Below are 23,946 nucleotides of genomic sequence, written 5' to 3'. Positions count from 1 at the left end.
ATTACCGAGAGGTGGCCGGGCCTTTAAGAAGTGATTAGGGGGACCGGGCGCTAGGCGCTAGGGTGTGGTGGGTTGAGCCACCCCTGAGGTGTGGCATCCCATGTGAGTTCCCTCCCAGCTCTGCTGAGGGCCTGGGAAAGCAGTAGAGGATGGCCCGGGTCTCTGGGTCCCTGCACCCGCATGGGAGACCCGGGAGAGGCCATCTGGGGCGTGGACCAGTGGATGGAGGACCTCTCTCTCTCTCTGCCTCTCCTTCTCTCTGTGTGTAATTCTGACTTTCAAGTAAATAAATAAATCTTTTTTTAAGTGATTAGGTCAGAGTGCTATTGTGGCATGGCGGCACAGCAAGTAAGATTTCCGCTTGTGACACCAGCATCCTGAGTGGGAGCCTGGTTTGTGGCTGGCTGCTCCACTGCCGATCCAGCTCCCTGCTGGTGTCCCTGGGAAAAGTAGCAGTGGAGGATGGCCCAAGTCCTGGGGCCCCTGCACCCATGTGGGAGACCGGATGAAGCTTCTGCCTTCGGCTTGGCTATGCCCTGGCCTTTGCAGCCACTTGAGAGGAACCAGTGGATGGAAGATCTTTCTCTTTCTCTTTCTTCTTCTCGCTGTAACTCTGCCTTTCAAATAAAAATATTTTTTTCAAGGGAAACCATTTGGTCATGGAAGGGGATGCCTTTCTCCCTGGGTGGGTTTGGTTTTGAGAGCTTCCCACTGGCCCCTAGGATTGCTGTCTTTGCCTTGGGCCTTGCTGTCCTTCTGCTGTCTCAGTGAGGGGGGACAGCACCAGGCCCCAGCCAGGGCTACTCCCTGGGACATCCCAGCCTTCCGAATTGTGAAGCTCTGAAGTGGACTTCCTTTTAAATGGCCTGGTCTCATATGTCTTGTTAAGGCAGACTCCAACAATGTGAGTTTCAGGTGAAGGTTTTTTTATTTTTTTTGGGGGGGGGGGCTGTCTATGGATGTCATCATTTATAGGAAACTCTTATTCTTCCATTGAATTGCTTTTACAATTTTATTAAAAAATCAACTGGTTATCAAATATCAGCTCAAGATGGATCAAAGACTTAAATTTAAGACCTAAGACTACAAAGTTGCTGGAAGAGAACATAGGAGGAACACTCCAAGATGCTGGTGTAGGGGACGACTTCTAAGACAGGACCTCCAAAGCACAGGCAGCCAAAGCAGAACTAAACAGATGGGGTTATATCAAACTCAGAAGCTTCTGCACAGAATAAGAAGCCATCAACAGAGTAAAGAGACATCCAACAAGGTACTTAGCTGACAAAGGATCGATATCCAGAATATATAACTTAAAACATTTAATAACAAAAATTTAAGAAATGGACCACAATAGGCAGTTGTCAAAAGGAGAAATATGAACGGCTAACACATACGCGAGAAAATGCTCAGCATCACTAGCCATCAGGGAAATGCAAATGTAAACCACAGTGAGCATCACCTCTCTCGTGTCGGAGTGGCTAGAATCCAAGAGACACCAGCAGATGCTGGCAAGGATGTAGAGAAAGGAGAACTCCTCTGCACTGTTCATGGAAGCCTTCAGTTAGTACAGCCACTGTGGAAAACAGTGTGGAGATTTCTTTGAAAACTAGAAATAGACTTAGGATCCAGCATTTCTACTACTAAATATATACCCGGAAGATGTGATGAACACATGGTACCAGAGGTAGTCGAACCACCACGTTCATAGCAGCACTGTTCATGACAGCCAAGAGTAGAATCAACCAACGTGTCCATCGTCAGACGAATGGGTGAAGAACGCGAAGTGTACATACACACCATGGAATTTCATTCAACTACACAAAGAATGAAATCCTAGCGTTTGCTTCAAAATGGGTACAACTGGAGGGCGTCGTGCTGAGGGAAGTAAGCTTGATGAGAAAGACAAATACCACGTGTTCTCTCTTATAATGTGGGAGCTGAAACTTCAACAAAAAAAACAAAACAAAGGAAAAAGAAATGACTGTGTGTGCCAGTATTTCTGTGAATATAGTTTTGTGAAACGTTTTACACCTTTGTCAAATCAGTGATTAATACTGCTATATTTTGTTGAGTCCCGGCTGCTTCTCTTCCAATCCAGCTCCCTGCTAATGGCTGGAGAAAGCAGTGGAAGTGGTTGGGCCCCAGCACCCACATGGGAGACCTGGAAGAAACTCTTGGCTCCTGCCTTTGGTTGGCCCTGTTCCGGCCATTGCGGCCATTTGCGGAATAAATCAGTGGATGGAAGAACTTTGTCTCTCTCTGTAACTCTGCCTTTCAAATCAATATTTTAAAAAATGTTATACTCGGCTGGCGCCACGGCTCACTAGGCTAATCCTCCGCCTGCGGTGCCGGCACCCTGGGTTCTAGTCCCTGTCGGGGCGCCAGATTCTGTCCCAGTTGCTCCTCTTCCAATCCAGCTCTGTGTTCCCAGGAGGGCAATGGAGGATGGTCTAGGTCCTTGGGCCCGGGAGACCAGGAGGAAGCACCTGGCTCCTGGCTTCTGATCCATGCAGCGCCTGCCACAGTGGTCATTTGGGGGGTGAACCAGTGGAAGGAAACCTTTCTCTCTGTCTCTCTTCTTCACTAACTCTGCCTGTCCAAAAAAAAAAAAAAAAAAAAAAAAGAAAAGGCATGCTGGCATTAAACTAAAAAAATGTTATACTACTGTAGCTTTAGTAATCTCTGAAAACTTTTTTCTAAAATTTACTGTATAGATGAAATGGTCATTCTTCCATTCAGTATTGTTTATAGCCATTTGCCTGTATTCCCACTAAACTAGGGTCTGTTTGCTTTTTATTTGTTAAACTTCTTATTTGGTGAAGCGTTAAGCCTTCTTACTTTAATGTAAATTTAAAATGTTATCTCAAAAACTAAAGAAAGAAATGAGACCGGGATTGTGGGAGGGAGTAGGAGAGGGAATATCATGATATAGTTTTAAAATTTAATTATTTGAAAGATTTACCGAGAGAAAAGGAGAGAGAGATCAATCTTTCATTCACTCCTTCACCACCAACAACCCCCACCCTGCCTACCTCCTGCCTTCTCCCTCCATGGCTGCAACAGCCAGGGCTGGGTGGCCAGGCTGAAGCCAGGAGCCAGGAGATTTAGCTGGGTCCCCCACAGTTAAAAAAAAAATTGGGCCATCTTCTGCTGCTTTCCCAGGCCATCAGCAGGGAGCTGGATAGGAAGTGGGGGAGTTGGAATATGAACTGGTGCCCACATGGAATGTCAGCATTGCAATCTACTGTGCCACAATGTTGGCCACCGTTACATTCTTGGAATTGTATCTTTGAACTATACTGAATCTTAAAAACTACTTAAAAATAGAAAAAAAATACTTTGCAGGTATAGATCATTGAGGAAAAATTGTCCTTTTTCCTATGCTGAGTTTCCCAGTCTGTGAAGTGAATATTGATCTAGGATTCCTATTTCTCTCATCAGCCTTTTGTAATTTTCAAAAATTTTAATACTTTACATTTTTTTGTTAGACTTAAAACAATTTCATTTTCTTTGATGCAGCTGTAAATTGTTTTAAATTTCAGTTTCTATGTGTTCTTTGGTGGGTAGAAATGCAATATAATTTTTTTTGCGAGTTAGTCTTGTATCCTAACACTTTCCTGAATCCACATAATAATAATTGGAGTTCTTATGTATGTCCCATGGGGTTTGCTGGTAGACAGTCATGGCATCCGAAAACGGGGACATTTGTATTCCTTGCTTTCCTGTTTATCTTCTTTCCCCGTGTCTGTCTGTGCTGTCTAAAACTTTGAGTGCTGTGCTGATAAACGTGGAAAGAGGCCACAGTTTTGCCTTGATCCAGACCTAGGGGCAAGCATTCAGTCGTGCACTATCCAGTACGATGGTAGCTGCAGGTTTTCTGTAGATACTTTTTATCAAGTCGAGTGAATTTCCCACTTTTAGTTTTAATGAGAGTTTTTATTTTGAGTGGGTGTTGCATTTTGTGAAATATTTTTTTCTGAATTAATTGATATGATTGTCTGATTTTCCTTTTATGTTTTTTAAGATTATTTATGAGAGGCTAGGTTAGAGAAGAGAAAGAAAGATAGATCTTCCATCTGCTGGTTCACTTCCCAAATGGGCACAACAACCGGGGTTGGACCAGGCTGAAGCCAGGAGCTTAATTCAGGTCTCCCATGTGAGTAGCAGGGCCCCAGGCACTTGGGTCATCTTCCCCTGCTTTCCCAGGCACATTAGCAGGGAGCTGGATTGGAAGGGGAGCAGCTGAGACACAACTCGGCTCCTGTGTGGGTTGCTGGTGTTGCAGGTGGTGGCTTTACTTGATATGCCACAGCCCCTGTCCCTAATTTTTCTTATTTAACCTGTTGATACTGGTAGATTCTTCAGTTTTTTATAATACCATGTTTGCATACCCATGGTTTATAATTCTTTTGTGTATTGCTACATGTGATTTGCTAATATTTATTGAAGATTTTTGCATCTACTCTGAGAGACTTGGTATGTGCTTTAATTTTTTGGTACTGTGTTTGTGTAATTTTGTATCAGGGCAATACTAGTATTATAGCTTGGGTCATATTCTATTCTGCTTTCTAGAATAGTTTGCATAAAATTGGTGGTAATCCTATTAAAAGCAGCAGAATGTTCCAGAAAACCAAAGTCTTTTTTGGGAGTCTTTAAATAACACACTGTAATAGTTGTGAGCCTCTTCAGGTTGTTTCATCTTGGTTGAGTCTTAGAAGCCTGTGGCTTTTGTGTAATGGGGCTGTTTATGCTATGTTGTTGAATTCATGACTGTCAGGCTGTTGGTATTATTCCTGTTTCACGCTATCTGTGGCTGCATGATGTGTCCTGATGTTCTTGTTTCATTCTTGATGTGCTTTGCGCTTTCTGTTTCTCAATGCTTGTCATTCTTCTTAGAGTTTTATCCATTGCAGTTTTTTTTTTTTTTTTTAGAGATCAGGATTTTTAGTTCATCGATTTTTGTTGTTTGTTCCTGTTTTCACTTAGATTAAGTTCTGCTCTTAATCATTTCCTTCCTTTTGCTTCTTTATTTTGCTCTTCTTTTTCTGGTTTCTTGAAGGGAGAACTTGGATCATTGCTTTTAGATTTTCTGTTTTTCTTTCTCTGTCTCTTCCTCTTCCTCTTTCTCTCTTTTCCTTCTTTCCCTTTCAGAGTTCTTGTGTTCAAATAACCCTTATTGTATTTAATATTGGTTCCAAAGAGTAGTGATGCTGGCTGTTCATATATGCCAACGAGAAGCCATAAAATGCTTCCTTTAAGTGAAAACATGAATGTTTTTGATTTAACAAGGAAAGAAAAAGACAGTGTACTAAAATTGCTAAGATCTATGAAAGAAACAAATCTCTGTGAAAAAGGAACAAAAAATCCTGCCAGTTTTGCTATCGTTCCTCATACTGTGTTAGATCAGTATATATGGGGAAGGCACAGGACTTGGTGGTTTCAGTCATTGCATGAAGTCTTGGATAAGGGAACACTATATATAGCTCAACTTTAATCTTTAATATACTCTTCAAGTCTGTGTCATTTAGTTGTATAATTAAACCATGTACATTTAAGGTCATTGTTCATATATTTATTGTTTGGTTCTGTTTCTTTTGTATTTTTTTCTACTGCTTTTTCTTGCTTCCTGTGTGTTACCTGCATATGTTTATGATATTTTTCTGACTTGCTTTTAGTGTTTTGAAGTATATTGATTTGTGTCATTTTCTTTCTGGCTGCTGTAGATAATATATTACATTATGCATGTGTAAGTTATCAGTCTACTGGTGCTGATATCTACCACTGGGAGGGAAATGTAGAAACCTAACTTTCTGGTTGGTTTCTTTAACTCTCTCCACTTTAAGATGTAATTATCTCAGGTTTTCTGTGTGTATGTTGAGCACCACATCAGATGGTGATATAATTTTTGCATTACCATCAAAGATGATTCAAGAAGTTCATGAGGGTCTGCGCCACGGCTAACTTGGCTAATCCTCTGCCTGCGGCTCCAGTACTCTGGGTTCTAGTCCCGGTTGGGGCACCAGATTCTGTCCAGCTTGCTCCTCTTCCAGTCCAGCTCTCTGCTGTGGCCCGGGAAGGCAGTGGGGGATGGCCCAAGTCCTTGGGCCCTGCACCCTCATGGGAGACCGGCAGGAAGCACCTGGCTCCTGGCTTCGGATCGGTGCAGTGCTGGCCATAGCGGCCATTTGTGGGGTTCTCTCCTCTCTCTCTCACTATCTAACTCTGCCTGTCCAAAAAAAAGAAGTTAATGAGAGGGATAATTAATTACATTCACCTCTGTTTTCACTTATTCCAGTATCCTTTGATTTTTGGAATTTCAAACCCTTTTAAACCTATGTGATATTATTTCTCTTTGGGAACCTCCCTTAGCCATTCTTTAAGCGTATTACAAGTGATACATTCTTCAGTCATATGTTCTCTTGGATTTTCCTTCATCTGAGAATGCTTTTATTTCTCTTGAATTTGGAAGGATATTTTCCCTGGATATAAGATTCATGACTGACAGTTCTTTTAGTCTCTTATAAGTGTGCCACTTCCTGCTGACCTACATAGTTTCAGACGAGAAATCTGCCATCATTAGGGTTGACATTTCTGACTCCTTTTCAGATGTTGGCCTTAATTTCTACGGGTTTAGCTATTGAGTTTTCCTTTATCTTTAAGAGGCTTAGTATGTGTCTCACCATGGACTATTTTTGTTTTAATTCTCTTTGGGATTCACATGATTTCTCAAACCTGTAATTTTATTTCTTTACTAAATTTGGGTAGTTTTCAGCCATTATTTATTCAAATACTTTTTTAGTTCTATGTCCTCTTTCTGGACCTCCTGGGACACACCTGTTAGCTGCTTTTCTGTTTCTGTGAGTCTCTGAGGCTGTTCTGGGCTGTGTGACACTTTGTCAGTGAAAGTAGGGCACCAGCGTGCACCGCCTCCTTGGCTGCCTGCTTGGCCCCACTGCCTCTGAGGAGGAGAGGAGTGGGAGGGATCGACTCATGTCCCCTCTGTGCCCTAGGTTATGGTGGCATCAGAGGAAGGGGCGGGTGGGTCCAGGTACGAAGCAGACCTGCCTTCTGCTGCTTGTTCTGCATCCTGGTTGCTGACTGGCAATTCAGCTCTCTCCAAGGCCCTGTTGGCATTGGGTGAGGCGAGAGCGGAGCATGGACTGGTGGTGCTTGGCCCTGTGTTGTGTCAGAAGTCCTGCTCCCCACTGGGCCCTGCCTGCAGGACTTGCAAGTTGGAGTGCCATCTGCTTCTGCAAGGCGGGAGGTGGACGTGAGCTCCCAGCTCCTGCCTTCTCAAGCCATCAGGGGTGGGCTCCACAGGGGTTTGGCTCAGGTGGAGTGGAGGTTGCCAAAAAGACTTCCTGTTTTGTTGGGTCATGCTTCCCCTGCCCCATCCTTTGGCTTCACAAAACAGGCTTTATTTGGTACCTGTTTTTCTGCCTGTTGATGTTTCTGGGTTGGGGGCTTTTGTAGCATCTTGTTTGGAATATGTAGGAGGTGACAAGGAAACCCAGGGCAGTCCCCACTCTGCCGGTTTTCAAGTCCTTTCAGAATCTTTCTGTGCTGTTTTTTTTTTTTTTTTTAAAGATTTATTTTACTTACTTGAAAGACAGAGTTACAGAGAGAGGCAGAGACAGAGGTGTTCCATCCACTGGTTGACTCCCCAGATGGACGCAACGGCCAGAGCTGTGCCAATTTGAAGCCAGGAGCTTCTTCTGGGTCTCCCACGTGTGTGCAGGGGCCCAAGCACTTGGGCCATCTTCCACTGCTTACCCAGGCCATAGCAGAGAGCTCGATTGGAAGAGGAGCAGTCGGGACTAGAACCGGTGCCCACGTGGGATGCCAGCGCTTCAGGCCAGGGCTTTAACCTGCTGCGCCACAGTACCGGCCCCTGTTCATACCTTTTATATATACTATTTAAATGCTTATTAATACTCATGAACTGTATGGCCTTAGATCACTCTTAATCTGAATCTCTACTTTATCATTTGTAAAATAGAGATAATGATACCTATCCATATAAGTTTGTATTCCTTGTCTAATACTTTTAAGTTTGTATATTAGCTTATACTTAATGGCAACTCAGGTGGCCAATGCCTTTACTTTATAGGTTTCCAAATGTTTTTGTCGTCTAAAGAGATACTTTATTTCCTCCCCTTAATTGTGTAGAACAAAAAGATGCTGAAGGATGGGAGACTGTTCAGAGGGGGAGGCCTGTCCGCGCCCGGTCAGCAGCGGTGGCCCCGAAGGCTGCCCCAGTACCCGAGGCCCTCAGGCCGGAGGATGACAGCAATAAAGAAAACGTGTGTCTTTTACTCGACGAAAACGTGCAGAAAGGCGACTTTGTGGGAGAAGGACCTTCTCAGACTGCAGAAGCTCGGCCCAAAGAGCCCTCCCGCTGCGGTGACCGTCCTCTGGCCGAGAGAGCCCAGGTAGGATCCGGAGAGTCCCCGGCTGCCCTTTCCAGGGGGCTGTGTGTGCTGGGATGTCCATTCTTCCTACTAATGCGGTCGCTTTGTGTGCGTGTGTGTGTGTGTGTGTGTGCATGTGTGCGCGTGAAAATTTTCAAATTTATAAAATGTTACAAGGATTGAACCACCTCATACCGTTCACCTACATTTACTAATTAAATTTGCCACATTTTGTTTTCTTTTACTTTGCTACTTGTCACACACACCTATAGTGTATGCTCAACTTTTGGGAATAATGCGCAAACCTCATAAGCATTTACTTTTAAATAGTATTACTTGTATCTCCAGAGAAATTCTTTTGTATGATCAGACTAGGAAAATCAAGGAATTTGAAATTTGTGTCATTATCTCAGTTGTAGTCTGTACTCAGAATTTTCCAGTTTTCTCAGTAATTTCTTCATGACATCCTCTGACCCCTCACCCTGGCCCCCGAGCGGCTGTCCATTGTGGAAGCGCATAGTGTATTGGTTTTGTTTCCTTAATGTCTTTCACTGGGGACACAGGAACAAAGTGACTGTCCTAGTGTCACACGTCTCTAGAGACAGGTGTCAGTTTGCCCAGGTTTGGTGTTAGCTTGGTTGCTTTGGTGGTATCTGCTTCATTTCAAGTGTTATTAAAAATGGCAATGAAATTTTGAACTTAGTCTACTTGTAATACAAGTATAGAGTAATTTGCTAATATTTAATGTAAACTTTTTAAAAGTTAATATTCTCAATACTCTGTTAATCTAGTTGAAGTTTATTTTTGAGTGAACTTATATATATTTTAGATTTTTTTTATATAAAAGTTCATGTTCAGATGACAGGATTTTATGTAAAATGACTAATGAAATACAAGTGATACTCTTTGATATCATAGTACGGGGCAAACGTAAATTAGTTTTAGTTGTATTATTTTCAGTCTAGAATAATATCTGCTGCTTAATATTCATTCCTTGTATCTGTAGGGCATTGTGTGTGTGCGCGCGCGTGTGGTTTGTGTGTGTGCATGTGTGTGTATGCATGTGTGTGCATTGCATGCATCCAGGAAATGGGCCCTGACTTCCTTGTCCTCTTTCTTCATGATGACAGTGGTTCTTAATCCTACATCGTTCTTGATGCTCTGTGGCTCTTTAATGTGTGCATATTTTTTGCTTATGTTAGATTGCACACTCTCTGGAAGTAGTACCTTATGTTGCTTTTGAATTTCCCACTCTATGGAACAGAGTCTGAGACACATACAAAGTAATTGGTATATATATACTATATAATATAGGTAAACTACATTGAATATATTTAGCAAAGAAATCACTTCTTTTTAAAAAACGATACATTTATTTGAAAGGTGGAGTTACAGAGAGAGAGAAGGAGTGACAGAGATCTTCCATCAGCTGGTTCACCCCCCAAATGGCTACAGTGATCAGGCTGTGCCAGGCCAAAGCCAGGAGCCAGGAGCTTCTTCCAGGTCTCCCACGTGGGTGCAGGGGCCCAGACCTTGGGCCTCCTCCACTGCTTTCCAGGCGATTAGTAGGGGAATGCATCAGAAGTGGAGCAGCCAGGACTTGAACCTGCACCCGTGTGGGATGCTGGCACTTCAGGCCAGGGCTCAACCTGCACCACAGCGCCGGCCCCAAGCAATCACTTCTTAATGTCACCTAGAAAGCATCTAGCATTCTTGCTAAGTAGTGTGTTTTAATGGAAAAATATAACAGTATTTATGTGGTAAATAAACTTACGTGATATTGGGCTTTCTGGAATTATTGATAAAATTTGTTTTTGAATAGACTGTCACTAAAATATTTCAGTGTAAAAGTTCACTGTTGATGATAGCCAAGGTGTAAAATTTCCTCCAGTGTCATTCTAAAAATGGAATTAGCATATTTATATCTTTTCTTGACATTATTTTGTAGTTTAACTTTGATTTCATTATATAAATGAATCTGAGCTTTTAACAAACATGGTTGACTCTATGTAAACATCAGTAATGCTAATATAAATATTTCCAAGAAGATTATAAACCATGGTCACTGACATATAAATAATTTTGATAGTAATATAAACAGTGAGATACAATTTCAATAATGCTTATGGTGAAATCAACACTTTGTAACACTTCAAGTTCTGACCAATAGTAGAATTTTTAAAGTAGTTTATAAGACTTGGCCAAGTTTAATATTTTAATAAAGAATTAATCAAACTGGGGGTTTTATTGCCACTGCAGTGTTTATCTATTGTTTATTTAAGAAATGTGACTGCGTTTTAAATTCACAATTTTAGATGTTAATTCTTTGACTTGGAGTATAATTAGAAAACATAGCACCATTTTTTTACTCTGTTAAAAAGTGAAACTATCTATTTACTAGATTAGAAAGTTTAAAAAATGATATATAGTTGACCTAAGTCAATGTCATGTTTTTTTTAAGATTGTTTTTGGGGCCAGCACAGTGGTATAGCAGGTAAAGCTGCCACCTGCAATAGTGCTGTCTCATATGGGCACTGATTTGAGTCCCTGCTGCTTCATTTCTGATCCAGCTCCCTGCTATGGCCTGGGAAAGCAGCAGAGGATGGTCCAGGTGCTTGGGCCCCTGCACCCTGTGGGAGACTGGGAAGAAGCTCCTGGCTTCGGCCTGGCCCAGCTCCTGCAGTTGTGGCCATTTGGGGAGTGATCCAGTGAATGGAAGATACCTCTCTCTGTGTGTAACTCAGCCTTTCAAATAAATAAAATAAATCTTTTAAAAAAAGGATTGTTTTCACATTTCTGTTGTGTTTTAGCTGTTTTTTTTTTTTAATGAAAGGGAGTTACCAAGAGACAGGGCCAGAGAGAGAGAGAGATTTTCCACTCATTGGTTCACTTGCCAAATGGCCACAATAACCTGGGCTGGACCAGGCTGAAGCCAGGAGCCCAAAGCTTCTTCCAGTCTCCCATGTGGGTTTGGGGCCCAAGTACTCTTCCACTGTTTTCCCATCCGCATTAGCTGGGAGCTGGATGGGAAGTAGAGCAGCCAGGGCTCAAACTGGTGCCTGTATGGGATGCTGGCTTGCAGGCAGTGGCTTTATCCACTGTGCCACGATGGCGGTCCTGTTAAGTGTTCCTATGCTGCTCTAGGGCCCGTGGATCCCGTGGTGGGCTCTGCGTGCTTTAGCTCTGCCCTGGGAGGGCAAGCCTCTCTCTCAGACCTGAGAGTTGGTGTCGGGTACCGACTGCATCCTCATTGAACATACTCCAAGGTCATGTTACTGTTATCTGGAGGAATACGTTTCATGGTTTTGAGAAACATGTATCTTAGATATATTTTGGCAGAAAGTGATGTCAGGATGTTTTCTGTGGAATGGGAGAGGGAGCGGGAGTTGGGAGGGTTGCGGGCGGGAGGGAAGTTATGGGGGGAAAAAGCCATTGTGATCCATAAGCTGTACTTTGGAAATTTATGTTTGCTAAATAAAAGTTAAAAAAAAAAAGCTGTTTTCTGAAAGTGTTGAAGATCCTCAGCTGATACCAAGCAGTGTTTGCAAAAGAACTTGCTGCTGTACAGGACGAGTTATCACGTGTGACCAGTTATCTTTAGTGAAGGACGTAAAATTCTCATCAAGAGTACAGTCTGCCTCGCTCATTTTCTTAGAGAACTTTGGACAGTGCCTACATGTCGTAGACATGCAAGCAAAATCTGGGTTGCCCCCTTTCTTCCCGTTTCCCCGTTGAACGTACAGAGAGGGCCGGTTGTCGTCAGGTGCCGTTTCGCAGTCAGGGTGTTGGCAGAACCAGCCCCTGTGCCGTGTAGTAGTTGGTGAGTGTTTCTGTTATCTTGGATTCATTCTTCAATTATGTTGTGTTAGTTCCCAGCGACGACATCGGAGGACGGCACAAACGGCGGCCGTAGTGAGGACACGTCTGTGCAGACTGCCGGCACGCCTGCCGTGCGCGGGGACACGGCGTGCTCAGCAGTTCTGTGGCCCGCGGCCTCGCCTCCTTTGCAGACACAGGAAGACAAGCTTCCAGTAGAGAACGCAAGGATAGAACACGAGATGGACCCTTCCGAGATTTCAAATGTGAGTGCTGCTAACTTGGTAAGAACAACTTCTCAGAATTCTGAGTAGAAATAGTTACAAGGCTGAACTCCAAAAATGAAAATTTGTATTTATTACTTTTTGCTTTACAAAGAAGTTTTTATAAAGGATTTGGGATATGTTACTTCATTCTAACATTTTATTACAATAATTTTTTGACATCGTTAGGATTCTTCTTGTTTTATAGAGTAAGAAAGTCAGTTTGCTCATTTATTCAAAATCATTTAATTTGTTTGTGATTAGCCCAAACTAAACCAGTAACAATCAAGTCTTTCATGCTGTGTCTGATACTTTGATGGATGTGATCTGGAGCCTGTTGGCTTTTAAAAATTCTCGATAGAATATTTGAGACAGCTACTCTCACTTGCTTGGAGTTGGTCTCCGAGACGAGAGGTATTTACCTTCCGTTTTCCAGAATTTCTAAGCATGCATTGAGCGTTCACAGGTGTATGCTATGCCAGGCATCTCCACCTGCCTCTGCCTGCTCCTCCTGATGCTGAGTTTCGCATGCAGACTTGTGACCTGGGGTGATCCAGAACAACCAGCTAGTTTAGTCTGTAGCTTTCCAAAGAGATAGGCAAATAGACGACATTGAGAAAATTCCTCAAATTTTACTTTTTTATTTCAAAAACTACTATATAGTATAACTTCTTCTAAAATTTAATGCAATGTGGAAAGACTTTATTAACAAGTGTTAGGAGACAAAATTGTGCACCTTACAAAGATAATAATAGTAGATAGTGATAAAGCTTGATATGGCTTGTTTAAGGAGAGAAAAATAAAGATTGTAGTAACAAGAAAACAAATGTTTTGATACCTTCGGTGAAGTAGACCAATCGTTCTTTATCTGTGTCTTTTCATCATGAACATTTTAAAGATTGAACACAATTTCGATCAAATAATTAGTGACTTTAAAGTATGGGATAGAAATTCCTCATGTTTATATTTTTGCTTTTCCGGCAGTGTCTCATATTAAATGTTTTTTTCTGCAGTTTGATCCCGTGGGAATGAAATTTCAAAAGAAGAAAACAGTTATTGTTAAAATAAGCATAAAATACTCCACAATTCTTTTTTATCATTTTTATTTTGACTGCATGTATCAGTGTATAAGCTTATTACAGAATCATGAAAAGCCTTGGTTATTATTAGGGTAAAATATATGCTCTTGAAAGAAAATAACTTTTGTTCTAAATATGGACATCAGTGTATTTTTAGAGTAGTTTTTTGTTTTTGTTTTTGTTTTTTTTTGACAGTGAGAGAGACAGAGAGAAAGGTCTTCCTTCCTTTGGTTCACTCCCCAAATGGCTACTACGGCCGGCGCTATGCTGATCTGAAGCCAGGAGCCAGGTGCTTCTCCTGGTCTCCCATGTGGGTGCAGGGCCCAAGCACTTGGGCCATCCTCTACTGCCTTCCCGGGCCACAGCAGAGAGCTGGACTGCAAGAGGAGCAACCGGGACTAGAACCCGGTGCATATGGGATGCTGGCACCACAGGCAGAGGATTAACCAAGTGAGCCATGGCGCCGGCCCCTAGAGTAGTTTTAACTAAACCAAGATTAAAAAAAATTATATTGTAGTGTGTGTTTATGGAGTCGTGTCTGTGGGCTACTCTAGAGAAGCACCGGACTTAGTTTCCCAGCAGGGAAGGACAGCAAGTCCCGCAGGGCTAAGAGAACTGTTTCTTTGCCAGCTCTCACTGCAGTATCATCTCACAGCTGCTTAAAGCAAAGCGGAGAAGAAATCCGCATTTCACTTCCGTGACGGAAACTGTAGCGGGAAAGACTGGGAGCGCCTCTTCCAGGCCCACTTGTCCAGCGTTGTCCACATGTGCAGCTACGCACATCTAGTTTCTGTCCTTCCGAGTTTTTGTATTTACTAACATTTTCCAGTGAAATTTGGACATTTCCGGAATAGTGATGTTTGCAGCTGTTTATCTGAATTTCAACATGTGAAATGGGTTGAAGTTATGAATGGATAACTCAACAGCTTCATCATCTATACGCTTTTCTAGCTGAGAATCTTTTGGGGTCTTCAGATAGAAACTAGATAGAAATGTTGTATCCTGGGAGACGTCAGAGTCAGGGAAGAAACAGAGAAGGCTCGTGGGAGAGTCTCTCTGGGCAGATTTAGTTATGCTCAGCTTTACTGTCTGGAACTTGTGGGCTTCAGTGTTTGTGTGGCACGTGAGCTGGAGCTACTCTCTGGCGTTTTGGGATTTGTAGAGAAGAGCTCGGGGTGCACAGGAATAGTCCTCGGATCTTCCCCACCTGCTGCTCGTACGCAGGGACAAGTTTTGTGTACTTTAGGGGGCTTAGTTTAGCACAGAGGGGACAGGAGATGCTTCATAAGAAACACGAGTGCCCGGGCTCCACACCAGACCACGTGCACAGCTGGGGCACCAGCATTTGTAGTTTGCAGTACCTTCATTGACGGATAGTTGATTTTTTAGTGAACTTCACCTTGAGACATTTTGGCCTGTGTTGACACCTTTGAAGCCATTGCCACATTGCCCTTGGTAATCCCTTCTGCCACCCTTCCCTGTATCTCCTTCCCAGGTGAATACTGAATTGCCTTTTTCACTGTATATCACTTTACATTTTCAGAGTATAATATAACTAGAATCGTGTAATCTTTGCACAACTTCTGTCAGCGTAATTATTTTGAGATTCGTCCGTGTAGTTGTGGACCAATAGTTCATTCTTCGCACTGTGGTAGAATTCTGTCGTATGCGTGTACTACAGCGTGTTTATTCGTTCGTTTGCTTACAGACGTGAGTAGCTTCTGTTGTCCTGAATGCACACCACAGCATCTGCGTGCCCGTGTCTCTGTGAGCGTGCCCGTAACTCTCCTGGGGAAATGGCATAGATCAGTGTGTTGATTCCCTGTATCCCTACAGGTTTTTCTGTCTACTTGTTCTTCCAGTTGAGAGTATGTTAAAATCTCTGAATGTAGCTGAAAATCTGTTTCTTTTCTTAAAACAACTTCAGTGAGTTTCACTGTATATAACATACAGTTCATCCATTTAAAGTTTACACTCAAGCATTTTTCAGTATATTCCTAGAGTTGTGCAGCCATCACCAGCCCTAGTTTTATAACATTTTCATCACTTGAGAGAGAGAGAGCCAGTACTCACTAGAAGTCTCTCCCTCTGCCCCACCCCTGCCTCCCAGCCCAAGTCTGCTCTCTGTGCCACGGTCTTGCCTGTTCTGGGCGTTTCATAGAAATGGGGTGCAATGTGTGGCTCTTTGTGTCTGGCTTCTTTCACCTTGGCGTAACGTCTCAAAGGCTCATCCATGTTGTAGCCTGCCTCTCCACTCCTCTTTATGACCTGTTAGTATTCTACTGCATGGATACGCTGCATTTGACTTACCATCGTCAGCTGATGGACATGAACTGCTGTTCCCACTGCTTCCCTGTCATGAAGGCTGCTGCTGTAAGTATTTGCACACAAGTGTTTGTGTAGACACGTGTTTTCCTTTCTCTTGGACAGAGCAGTGTGTTTTGATTGGAATGGCTTAGCCTTAGAAGAACTAGCAGACGTCTTTCCACAGTGATTGCACCGTTTTACATTCTCAGTAGTTTTATTTCACTTCGCAGTTGTGTTGCTTTTTGCCTCTGTGTTTTGAAGCTCTGTTAAGTTCATAAGCCCGGGGACCGTTGTGTCTTCCCAGCGAATAGATGCCTTCATTATTCTGAAGTGACCTCCTCCAACCTTGTGACGTATTTTGCCCTGAGATCTGTGTCTGCTGTTCATACTTGAACTTTCTTTGGACTCGTGTAGATCTTTCACTTGTAATCTGTTTGTATTCTTGTTTTTAAAGCAGTTTTGTAGGAAGGATACGTATGAGCTTTCCTTTTTTATCCAACTCTATAGTCTGCGTCCATTAGTTGGGGTGTTTAGGTTACTTGCTTGTGATATGATGATGATCCAGTTTGCTTAAATCCACCTCTCACTATTCCTTTTCCCTGTGACCTATGTGTTGCTTCCTCTTTTTTCTTATAATTCCATTTTATCCCCTTTGTTGACTTACTAACTGTTGGAGTTGATTTCTTCTGAGAGGATTTGTTCTGAGAGGAGGAGCGTGGTGGGGGCAAGAGGCGCAGAGTCACCATACAGATCCGTGTTGCCTTTTTATCTCCTCATGGGGGTTTATTTACTTTACTTCTAATGCATATTAACGGAGGTGAATACGTTCAGAATGAGTCCTCACCATTACAGCGTATATCCTTCCATGCTTCCATTGCAGTGTGCGCTTCTTCTATGTAGGGAGCGTGTTTGGTCTCTAGCTGCTGTGGGTTTCTGCCCTAATGCAGTCCCCGCCGGCATTAATCGCACCTGCGATGATGTAGCTTCACAGTTACTCACACACAGCAGCCCGGCAGAGGGTGAGTCGTGGGCCTTCGTCCACTTCCCGGACACCGGCGGGGCTGCTCACACAGCAGCAGGTGCTTGGGTCTGTCTGGACCCCAGGTTTTTGGATTCTGGATCAGTGCTACTCCGTGTGAGCGCTGAGCGTGTGGTTAGAGCAAAAGGGCGCAGTGACTTAACCTTCCTGTCGAGTTCCGATTCTCCTCTGTGCTCATTTGTTTTGTACTTTATAGTCTATGGCGGAGGTCCTGGCTAAGAAGGAGGAGTTGGCAGATCGCCTGGAAAAGGCCAACGAAGAAGCCATCGCCAGCGCCATCGCTGAGGAGGAGCAGCTGACCAGGGAGATAGAGGCGGAGGAGAACAACGACATCAACATCGAAACCGACAACGACAGCGACTTCTCTGTGAGCTTTGCAATTGTGACGTCGTTTCTTAGAGCGTTGTTCGGAAATGAAGTTCTCGGGGCCAAAAAGATCGGGAGTTCATCTAGTCCTGTTTAAAATTTAAAAATCATGATGTGGCTGGTATCATTTGATGATAGTAATATCATTATTGTTATTCGCTGAGTGACTTAGGTTTACGTAGAAAATAATACTAATTTTTTAAAGTATTTCGCTAAGTATTATCTTGTGCCGTGCAGTTGACAAGTTGAGCAGTGTTATGCACGTTTTGTAAATGAAGTGATTCGATCTCACAGAAAATAGAAACTCTGCACTACTTGTATTGAAATGTATAGAGATGGGAGGAATTGTCCTTTCTGAATTCTGCTAACCAAAAACGAGTCACACACTGCCTTGCAGTTACTGAGTGCTCAGCAGGTACTCTCGAGTTCTAGAGAGGTGTGCTTTGTGTATAACAGGTCAGTGTCTGTGTAGCAGCAGTATAAAATCAGTGTATTTCTTTTGAAATTTACTTCATTCGTCTCTGTTGTTAATGGCTAGTAGACGCAAAAATTCATAGTCTATGGCATTTTTAAAATTTATTGATTTATTTGAAAGGCAGTGTTAGAGAGGGAGGGAGGGAGGGAGGGAGGAAGGGAGGGAGGAGACAGAGAGAGAAAGAGAGAGAGAGAGAGATGCTCCATCCACTGGTTTATTCTTCAGGTGGCTGCAATGGCCTGGCAAAGGCCAGAAGCCAGGAACTCTATCCAGTCTCCCACATGGGTGCAGGGCCCAAGGAATTGGGCCATCCTCCACTGCTTTCCCAGGTGCATTAGCAGGGAGCTGGATTGGAAGTGGAGCAGCTGGGACTTGAACCGGGGCCTATACAGGATACTGGCATCACAGGCAGCAGCTTGCCCCATTAAGCCACAATATTAGCCCCATAGCTATGTTTCTTTAACTTGGCATTTGTATAGTTTTTTTCTGGTTTTGAACTATTGGTTAAATGAAGTAGATTAAGAGTAGATAGGAAAAGTTTATGTATAAGTAGATTTTTAGGATTATCATTGTGTTGAAAGATTTATTTTTCAATATCCCTTATGTTTTAGGCCAGCATGGGCAGTGGGAGTGTATCTTTCTGTGGTATGTCTATGGACTGGAACGATGTTCTTGCAGATTATGAAGGTATTTGTGTGTGTGTGTGTGTGTGTGTGTGTGATTTGGCCTGTAGGTACAGTGGGATAAAATAGATTATCTTGTTTTGTGGACTTTCTGTGTAACATAAATAATTCAAGAGGGAACGCTGTTGCCTTTCAACAGTCTGTTTACAAGTGTTGGTTTTATAGAACTCTGTGGTTTGACCCTAAGGATGGCTTTCTTCCTCTGAACAGCTCGTGAGTCTTGGCGCCAGAACACATCCTGGGGGGACATTGTGGAAGAGGAGCCTGCTAGACCCCCGGGACACGGGATTCACATGCACGAGAAGCTGTCCTCGCCGTCTCGTAAAAGGTCTGGCCTGTGCGCACCAGCCTGCCACATCTCGCGGGAGGGAGCGCAGCCACTCTTGACTGTTAAGCTGAGTTGCTGCCTGACCTTTTTAGCCACGTTACTCTAGGAAAGTTCCAGGTCCGTCAAAGAGTGACAGCGCTTTCCTGAAATGTTATGCCGAAGTTAGTGTAGTGTACTCAAAGAACTCTGAAGTTTAAAGAGCACTATTTTTGGCCTTACCATGCAAACATCTGTGTCTCTTGCCCATTTGTTTATATTACTAGGACAATTGCAGAATCTAAGAAGAAACACGAAGAAAAACAAATGAAAGCCCAGCAGCTGAGAGAAAAGTTACGCGAAGAAAAAACCTTAAAGCTTCAGAAATTGTTAGAGAGGGTGAGTTTTTCTCTTTTGGGGAATTACAGTAACCTTAAATTGGTGAACTTTATTTTTCTTGTCTGAGAGAAAGCTAAAAGAACCCTAAGGATTATATTTGTTATGCATTTCTACTGTTTCATTCCAGAAATCTAAGTGTTAAATAAAAAAATTTGTCATTCTCAAATTACCTAGTATTTGATATTTTACAGGATTGGCATGGATTATTGCAGCTGGGTTTTGTCCTTTGAAATTTTCTTTCTTTTTTTTTTTTTTTTGTAAGACATTTATTTATTTGAAAAGCAGAATGGGAGGGCAGGAGAGAGAAAGAAAGAACCATCTTCCTTCATTCATTCATTCCCCGAATGACCAGAACATATGGGTCTAGGCCAAGCTGAAGCTGAGAGCCAAGAACTCTGTCTGGGTCTCCCTCTGTGTAGCAGGGGCCAAAGTACTTGGGGCATCTTCTGCCTTCCTAGGCACGTTAGCAGGAAGCTGATTGGAAATGGAGAAGCCAGGACTGGAACCAGCACTCAGATATGAGATGTTGATGTCACTGGCAATAGCTTAATCTGCTGGACCACAACGCTGGCTACATCCTTTGCTGTTTTCATTGGAGGTTGTCCTTGGGGAACCTTGTCCAAAGTGTAGAATGACTGTAGGGCAGTTTTGATAATAATAATCTTGTTATTATCAGGATTTTGTTGTGAGCCTGTGGGCAGGCTCTTTCTGCTGCTACTAAGGGTATGCGCCTGTGGCTGATCCCCTAAGCTAGTGGGGTCTGAGCTACCACCTTGGCCTCCAGTTGTTATCATGTGTGCATATTGTGTGTATCATGTGTGCATAAAGTGTCAGCCCTGGATTCACGTGCGCACACGGCTCCCACTGCAACATGTGGGGCTGCAGCCGCACTCCAGAGCTGTGTGTATCATGTGTGCGTATCGTGTGTGTCATGTGTGCGTATCGTGTGTGTCATGTGTGCATATCGTGTCTGCCCTGGATTCATGTGTGCACACGGCTCCCACTATAACATGTGGGGCTGCAGCCGCACCCCAGAGCTGTGTGTATCATGTGTGCGTATTGTGTGTGTCATGTGTGCGTATCGTGTGTCATGGGTGTATCGTGTGTATCATGTGTGCGTATTGTGTGTGTCATGTGTGCATATTGTGTGTATCATGTGTGCGTATAGTGTGTATCGTGTGTATCATGTGTGCATATCATGTCAGCCCTGGATTCATGTGCGCACACGGCTCCCACTGTAACATGTGGGGCTGCAGCCGCACTCCAGAGCTGTATCATGTGTGCGTATCGTGTGTGTCATGTGTGCGTATCGTGTGTGTCATGTGTGTGTCATGTGTGTATCGTGTGTATCATGTGTGCGTATCGTGTCAGCCCTGGATTCATGTGTGTACACGGCTCCCACTGTAACATGTGGGGCTGCAGCCGCACTCCAGAGCTTTGTGTGTTGCATGGCCTCGTTTCCACTGCCATCTTCTTGTATGCTCCTACCATGTGTACTTGGACACAACACGGAGGCGTTGTTGATGATTCCAACAGCTCTCACAGCTGCTGCAAACACCCAGAAGCTTCGGGTCAGAGAACATGCAGTTACTGGCCTGGCGCAGCAGTGTGCTCCTGTGCGCTCCCCCGCTCCACGCCTGCTTCACCTCCTTCTCTAGGTGAGGCTTGCTGCTGATGGGCACCAATCTGTAAAATCTGGACAACATCACTGCTTCTTCACACGCACAGACAGCGATGTACAGGCACAGGAAGCATTGAGGAGACAGGAGAGCACCCAGGGAACACAGGAAGCTTCCCGTCAGCAGCCCACGGAAAGGCAGCCCTTAAGTAGCCCGACAAGGCGTTTACTATGAGTGCCCTGTAGAAGGCCTGTGGGCTGCAAGATAATCCCGTGAAAACTTTAATAGTATCAGGAAAACAATGCAGGAGCAAATAGATGTCTTAAGAAATGAAGAAAGAAGGCAGAAGGAAGTCTGGAGTTGAAGAACACAGTGGCTAAATGAAAAAGAAAATGCGATAGAGAACTTAAATAGCAGACTGTGTCGGTCACCAGAGCAAAGAATTGGAGAACTTGAAGGCAGGTCCTTTGTAATTATCCAGAATGAGGAGAAAAAAAGAGTGGAAAATAGTGAAGAAAGGTTATAGGACTATGGTTAAAGGTTATAGGACTATGGGAAACCTGCACCAGCAGATACACTACAGAAATTAGAGCAGGAAGGGAGAATGAAAATATCATTAAGTCTTTTTAAAGAACTAATAACTGAAATTCCCCAAATCTCCAGAGAATAGGAGATATCTAGTCCAGAGAACATAGAACCCAAATAAGTTTAAGATAAGTGAGTCTATACCACGGTTCTTTATAATTAAGCTGTCACAACTCAAAAAGAGAGATTTTGAGATCAGCGAGAGAAAAAGTGACTTGTCATACAGACAGGAACCTCCTTGTACACAAAGCTATCAATGAGTTTCTCAAGAAAAACCTTGCAGACCAGGAGACAATGGGGTGACGTGTTTAAAATACTGAAATGGCCAACCAAGAACACCTTACCCCACAAGGTTGTCCTTAAAAAGGAAGAGGAGATAAAACCTTTCTGAGATACCCAAAAATAGAGGGAATCTGTCACTACTAGAATCGCCTTAAAAGAAAGGCTTAATTTAGTTCTTAAAGTGGAGCCAGTAACAGGATAACTAGAAATATGAAGCCATATGAAGGTATATGTATATCACTTATGGAGGTAGATACATAGTCAAATATGCAGTAACATTCCACACTTACATGCGGAGTCTAAAAAAGTTCCATTCATAGAAGGAGAGAGTGGGATGGTGGTTACCAGAGACCAGGGGGAACAGGAAAGGGCTGATGTTGGGCAGAGAGTACAAGTTATGCGAGGTGCATGATTTCTGGAGATGTGAAGTACAGCATCATGACCACAGTTAACAACAGACACACACACACACACAGACAAAACGCTGTAGGAAAACTTGAGTTTATTCTTAGAAGTCAGAAGATCTTTTCATTAGAAACTGTGTTAATGTAATGTGACATAAACTTACTAATGAGGACAAGTGACAGGAATGATCATCAGTGTGAATGGGGCGCCAGTTGTGTTTGTGGGAGAGAGTTGGTTCTTGGAGCAGCGTGGGTACTGACCAGTGTGTGCTCATGGAGGGAACCTGGACTCTGGAGATGGCTAACCAGTTCTAATTGGATTTCACCACATTGTAAGCTGATATTCTCGGTCAGTTACTTTATTGCATTTCAGTTTCTTTATTTGTAAAGCGACAAGTATAATTACTCTCTTGTTGTGATGCTTGAATGAGGCAAGTCCCCAAAACAGCACAGAGCTAGGGAGAGTGCTGGTCAGCGTGCGGTCCGTCTCACCGTGGCTTTCACACTCCAGAATGGCCTGCCTGGTTTTCCTTGCTCTGGGTCCCGGATGAGGTTGCACCCAGGCTTTCTGTGAGGGCAGCAGTTAGCTGGGGCCAGAGGATCCGCTTCCAACCCTCCTTTGGTTATCTGCAGGCCCCAGCTCCTCTGTGACTGTCAAGTTGCAAACCTCAGGTCCTTGGAAGTAGGAGTCGTCATGACAGGGCTGCTAGTTCCCCCACAAAGTAGTCATGGAGAGAGGGTGAGGGAAGGAGCAAGAAACAGGAGATGGTGTGGAGGAGGAGAGAGAGAGACATTGAGCAAGAGCATTGATAGAATGGAAGCTACGGTCTTTTTTTTGTGAATTAATTAACTAAATTTGTTAAACAAATTTCATATGTATAGATTTAGGAACTTAGTGATACTTCCCACCCTACCCTACTCTCCCTCCTGCCCACGTGCCTACAGTTTCTCCTCCTTCGTCTCTTATCCCCTCCGTGAATTTTTACAGTGATCTGCTTTCAGTTTACTTTATACTCTATATAAGATTTACCCTACACTAAGTACAGAGTTCAACAGATAGTAAGCAGAAAAAACACGGTTCCTCAGCCGTAGAGACAAGGGCTGTAAACAGTCACTGAATCTCCACACTTGGTCTTGGCAAAAGGCTGCGAAGCAGTTTATTGAATTTCAAAATGTCAGTTTGGCTCCTATACATTACATTTTTTGGTACTCTATTAGTCACCACAGATCAGGGAAAACATACGGTACTTGTCTTTTTGAGACTGATTGATTTGACTAAGTATAATGGTTTTCAGGAGCATCCATTTTGTTACGAAAGACTATGTCATGCTTGTTTACAGCTGAGCAGTACTCCACATTATATATACATACGTGTGTGTGTGTATGTATCACTTTTAGTGATTTGTCTATGTTGAATCATCCCTGCATACCAGGGGGTCAATCCCATTTGGTCCGGGTGGGTGATCTTTTTGATGTGTTGTTAGATTCGATTAGCCATATTTTTGTTGAGAATTTTAGCGTCTGTGTTCATCAGGGATACTGGTCTGTAGTACTCTTTGTCTGTTTTTCTTTTTCTGAGTGATTCTCCTCGGAATGGTAGTAAAGTTTACTGGACTGGAAGAAAATTCTCATTTTCCTCTTTACCTGAATCTTAAGAATTCGCCATTTAGAATGAATAGGTATGAAGCGCAGCCCTCTTCTTGTGGGTTTCTACAAGAGGTAACATTTGACTTCATTTTCCATTTAAGAGAAGTTCTCTGACACAGCCGCATTTCCTCTCTTACTGTGTTTTTTTAATAAAAATAAAATTATGTATTTTCTCACAATATAATATGACCTCCAAGTATTCATGCAAACAAATTACAGACTATTAAAATTAGATGGGTCTTTAGAGGGCGTCTGGCTTAGTTTCCC

At 43.2% G+C, this 23,946-nt stretch overlaps 1 protein-coding gene across 10 annotated transcripts in view; it reads left to right on the top strand.

The window, feature by feature from the left end:
- The window catches only part of SCAPER (S-phase cyclin A associated protein in the ER), a 439,476-nt gene that overhangs the window by 121,550 nt on the left and 293,980 nt on the right, over positions 1-23,946 (top strand). For 6 of the 10 annotated variants that reach the window (XM_051834595.3, XM_051834596.3, XM_089310830.1 and 3 more), the window contains 6 exons: positions 8,170-8,432; positions 12,281-12,511; positions 17,112-17,282; positions 18,368-18,443; positions 18,650-18,767; positions 19,031-19,142. In XM_051834595.3, coding sequence (XP_051690555.2) covers positions 8,170-8,432; positions 12,281-12,511; positions 17,112-17,282; positions 18,368-18,443; positions 18,650-18,767; positions 19,031-19,142 — 971 coding nt within the window. The remainder of the gene's footprint in view (positions 1-8,169; positions 8,433-12,280; positions 12,512-17,111; positions 17,283-18,367; positions 18,444-18,649; positions 18,768-19,030; positions 19,143-23,946) is intronic. The other 4 variants (XM_070054635.2, XM_070054632.2, XM_089310828.1 and 1 more) reach the window with 1 other exon arrangement.

Source organism: Oryctolagus cuniculus, chromosome 12 (assembly GCF_051225735.1).
Source record: "Oryctolagus cuniculus isolate XC-2025 breed Fujian yellow rabbit chromosome 12, ASM5122573v1, whole genome shotgun sequence".
Classification (NCBI taxonomy): domain Eukaryota; kingdom Metazoa; phylum Chordata; class Mammalia; order Lagomorpha; family Leporidae; genus Oryctolagus; species Oryctolagus cuniculus.
Note: the sequence above shows the minus strand (reverse complement) of the source record. Positions and strands in the feature narration are given on the sequence as shown.